General features: G+C 31.7%; 1 protein-coding gene across 1 annotated transcript; it reads left to right on the forward strand.

Moving 5' to 3' along the window:
* Window positions 1-1,105: 1,105 nt before the first annotated feature.
* LOC145563613 (putative phospholipid hydroperoxide glutathione peroxidase) lies at window positions 1,106-2,695 on the forward strand. Its single transcript, XM_081624057.1, has 6 exons — window positions 1,106-1,171; window positions 1,469-1,545; window positions 1,651-1,712; window positions 1,809-1,924; window positions 2,414-2,581; window positions 2,660-2,695. Exons 1-6 carry the CDS (start codon window positions 1,118-1,120, stop codon window positions 2,693-2,695), a joined length of 513 nt encoding a protein of 170 aa, XP_081480183.1. The 5' UTR covers window positions 1,106-1,117.
* The last annotated feature ends 1,350 nt before the right edge of the window (window positions 2,696-4,045 follow it).

Genomic DNA, 4,045 nt, shown 5'->3' on the forward strand with positions numbered 1-4,045 from the left:
GTATAGCTCATCATTAAATCTATTTATTATGTATACTATAAAGTTTATTTTGCTTCATTTTAATTAAATTCTAGTTTCAATTTATAGTTGTATTATTTGTGATGTATTAAATAAATTTGTTGTGCTAACTTTTTAGTGCATCTTCTTTTTATTCTAATTTGCGAATTTTTGCAACTGTTATTATACTTTAATTTCTATATATAGTTTAAGCTTGGTGACTCTTATTCAAACCTTAAAAACCATTGCAAAATAAAAAATTTGAAATTGCAGCTCCGTTCCTGGTTTTAGGTGATCCTGAGATCGATTCTCATCACTCACCCTTATGACACTCTAAACACCAAATAAAAAATTTGAAACTTTCGTACATAGAAAGTGATGCACTCATCCTTATGACACTCTAAACCGAGTATGTATATATGTTCTTCTAATCTATCTTTTTCAATACAATACATATTCTTTTAGTTGTTTAATAAAAATGAACATATGTTATATATAGGTTTGAGTTACATGTTTGAGTTTGGACGTGATGATTAGGCATGTTCTTCGTTGCTTTAAGGGTTCATGTTCATTCATTTTAACTTTTATGCTCTTATAAGGTTTACATCCATTTGTTAATGTCTTTATGCTCCCTGAATTCAGTCTTTACGTTCATTGGTTATAAAGCGAGCATTATGCATCTGGGTGCACGAAACAATACTTACAAACCAATATATAATGTGACAAGGAAGATGAAATATGGTTGAGTTTTAATTAATTGGAAATGATTTGCTTTGTGCAATTGTACATCCAATTATGCTTACATGAATTCACATCTTTCCTCAAGTAGCTTTATGTTATCTACAAGCTACCTTTGCTTAGGATAATTATAGCCTAGACTTTTCTATATTTGCATATATACTATTAGATTTGTCATAGGTAGTTCATATTTTACAACACATTTTATCTAGATTTTCTATACATTTCCATTTATATGGTGTCAATTGTTTCATATATAATCAATTATCTTCGATGTCAAAGCCAAGTCATTTAGAGATCTTTCAATAATATAGATAATTTGTCGATCAATTGGGTGTATTAATCATTCCCCCTTTTCTCAAGTTCTAGATCACAACAATCAATGGCAACTTACTCTTATGCTCAACCCAGATCAGTCCATGAATTTATTGTCAAAGTTAGTTTTTCTTTTTAATTATTCTTTAATTGTACTTTTGTTTCTTATATTCTACAAAACTTTCAATTTTGTTGTGATTATTATAAAGTAATTGATATTTTTTTTTTTAATGTTGGTTTGTAGGATTGATATATGTATATGTTTTGGATTTCTTATAGTACATATGTTTTGTAAGAGTCGTGGCTATTATTGTTAGTTTGTTACATTGTAGAATGCAGAATGAACGTAATTTGATATAGTGCCTATAAAGTTTCGGACTTAGTTTGATCAACATATTAATTGTTAATATATATGCAGGATGCAAGTGGTAAAGATGTTAATCTTAGCATTTACAAAGGGAAGGTATTGTTGATTATTAACGTTGCATCACTATGGTACGTATGATATGCATGAACTATCATTTCAAGACGTACATTTCTTTTGTTGGCGCTACAATTTGTGCTAAACTCAGCTCACTCCATTTCTGTTTTGGGGTGCAGTGGTCTTACCAAAAAAAACTACACTTACTTGACACAATTGTATGATAAATACAAGGACCTAGGTAGCTTCGCTTCTTGTTCTATGTTCTTCCTTTTGTTTTTGTTCGCGCTGTTATATGGAAGGTTAGATGACTTATGAATGTACTGAATTGCTGCAGGTTTGGAGATCTTGGCATTTCCAAGTAACCAGTTTAAGCAAGAGCCAGGAACTAATGAGGAGATCGTGGAGTTTGCGTGCACGAATTACAAAGCTGAATACCCCATTTTTGACAAGGTGTTTTGCTTGTTTGATCATTTACAAACCACCATAATACTTCATTTGATCATATGTTAGTTAGTACCTTTATAAATTTGAGAAGTGTGGTCTGGATAAAATGTGAAACCTATTACTCCCTCGGTGTTTTAATAAGTGTTATAATTTGACTTTTTTCATTATTCACATAATGGCTTTGACTTAATTAATTTACTAATATATAAAAAACAAATGTTATTATATAATACATTGTTTGATTCGTTGTAATGTATACTTTCATAATATCAATTTTCCTATAATTTTACTACCATATAATTAGATAAATTAATGGTCAAAGTCGTGTCTCAACATCCATGTTCAATCAAGCTGTAACACTTATTAAAACACGAAGAGAGTAATAAAATCAAGAGTATTAAGGTATGTTCGACAAAACTAGTTGTAGTTGTTGGTTGTTACGGAGTAGCATTTATGACTTAATTTGTTAAACATTTTGGCTTCTATTTTTTCCAGATTGAAGTGAATGGTAGTAATGCTGCCCCAATATTTAAGTACTTGAAATCAACCAAAAGGGGGTTTATGGGAGATAGAATAAAGTGGAATTTTACCAAGTTTGTCGTTGATAAACATGGTAACGTTGTTGATCGCATCTCACCATTTACTCCCCTAAAGATCGTCGAGGTAAAAACTTAAGCTTCACTCGTTAATGATACCAAGAAACAATTTGGATAATTTAATTAATCTTTTTTCGTTTTGCAGAAGGACTTGAAGAAACTGCTGGGCGTCCCTAAATAAGGAGGCATCTTGACCAAGACATACGATGCTTATGAATAAGACTGACTTCATGATCCTATCTCTTTCTTCTGCTATCATGATACAACAACAACAACAACAACAAAAATACAAAAAACAAAGAAATATTTCAATGTTTTTTGTTTTTATTTTGAAAGAAATTGTAATGTTTTATTTTTAATTGACAAAGTTTGGTTGTTTCATAAGTGGCACTCTTAAAATCTATTTGAATACATCGTGTATTATGTATGACTGGTCATATCATGTGCCCGCTTGTGAAAAAACGGAGTATTCTCAAATTATAATGACAAAGTAACTCATTAAATAATACCTATATTATTAATTTAGTAACTATAGTCCTACAACACTAACGAAATAACTCTTATATTATTAATTTAGTAACTCACATAACTATAACAAAGTAACCCCATTAACACTAACTGCACAAGTCTCCATGATGGTTGGCCACATAAAAGTGACTCCCCTTTATTTTTGATAGAGTATAAAACATATTTCTGGGCCTTAACCATCAGCTTAAGCTTTTGGTTGAGATGGTCCTCTAACATGGTATCACAGCTTTAGGTTACGATCTAGCTTCCGCAAAAAAAAAATTTTTTTTTTAGCCCCATATTTGTCTTCTTCCCACGGCAATTCCTCTTGAGTGCACCTGCTATTTCTTTTTCCTCCACTATAATTAATTAATTAATTGGTTTTATCAATTAATTAATTTTATTCTAGTTCCTTGTTTTATAATTTTGGTGCGCCTACCTTCTTCCTGCCACCATGGGCAAAGATGACAACGCCTCTTCTTCCTCTTCTGCTGATTATCACCCTGCATTAGGTGTTAACAACATCAAGAATGTTTTTCCCCTTATTCTTAATCGAGATAAAGTCCAATATTCCAATTGGTTTGAATTATTTGAGTGTCATGCACACGCGTACAATGTTCTTGATCACATTGACTCTAAAACACCTAAACCGACGGATATATCGGATGAGATGTGGAAACGACTTGACTCTATTGTCAAGAACTGGATATATGGCACAATTTCTAAGGATTTGCTTGAAACGGTTATAGAAAAAGGGGTTGCGGCTCAACAGATCGATTTGGGACAAGCTCAAGGCAATTTATCAAGATAATAAAACTACTAGAGTCGTCTATCTTGAAAATCAATTCAATGCCTTGCATCTCTCAAATTTTTCAGATATTTCTTCATATTGTCGTGAATTGAAGAATTTAAAAGATCAATTAGCTAATGTTGATCAACCGGTGTTGGAGCAAAAACTGGTAATTCGCTTGGTCTCGGGTCTTACCAATACTGACTTCGATACAGTGGCTGCAATGATTCAGCA

This window comes from Chenopodium album, chromosome 10 (genome assembly GCF_948465745.1).
Source record: "Chenopodium album chromosome 10, dcCheAlbu1.1, whole genome shotgun sequence".
Classification (NCBI taxonomy): domain Eukaryota; kingdom Viridiplantae; phylum Streptophyta; class Magnoliopsida; order Caryophyllales; family Amaranthaceae; genus Chenopodium; species Chenopodium album.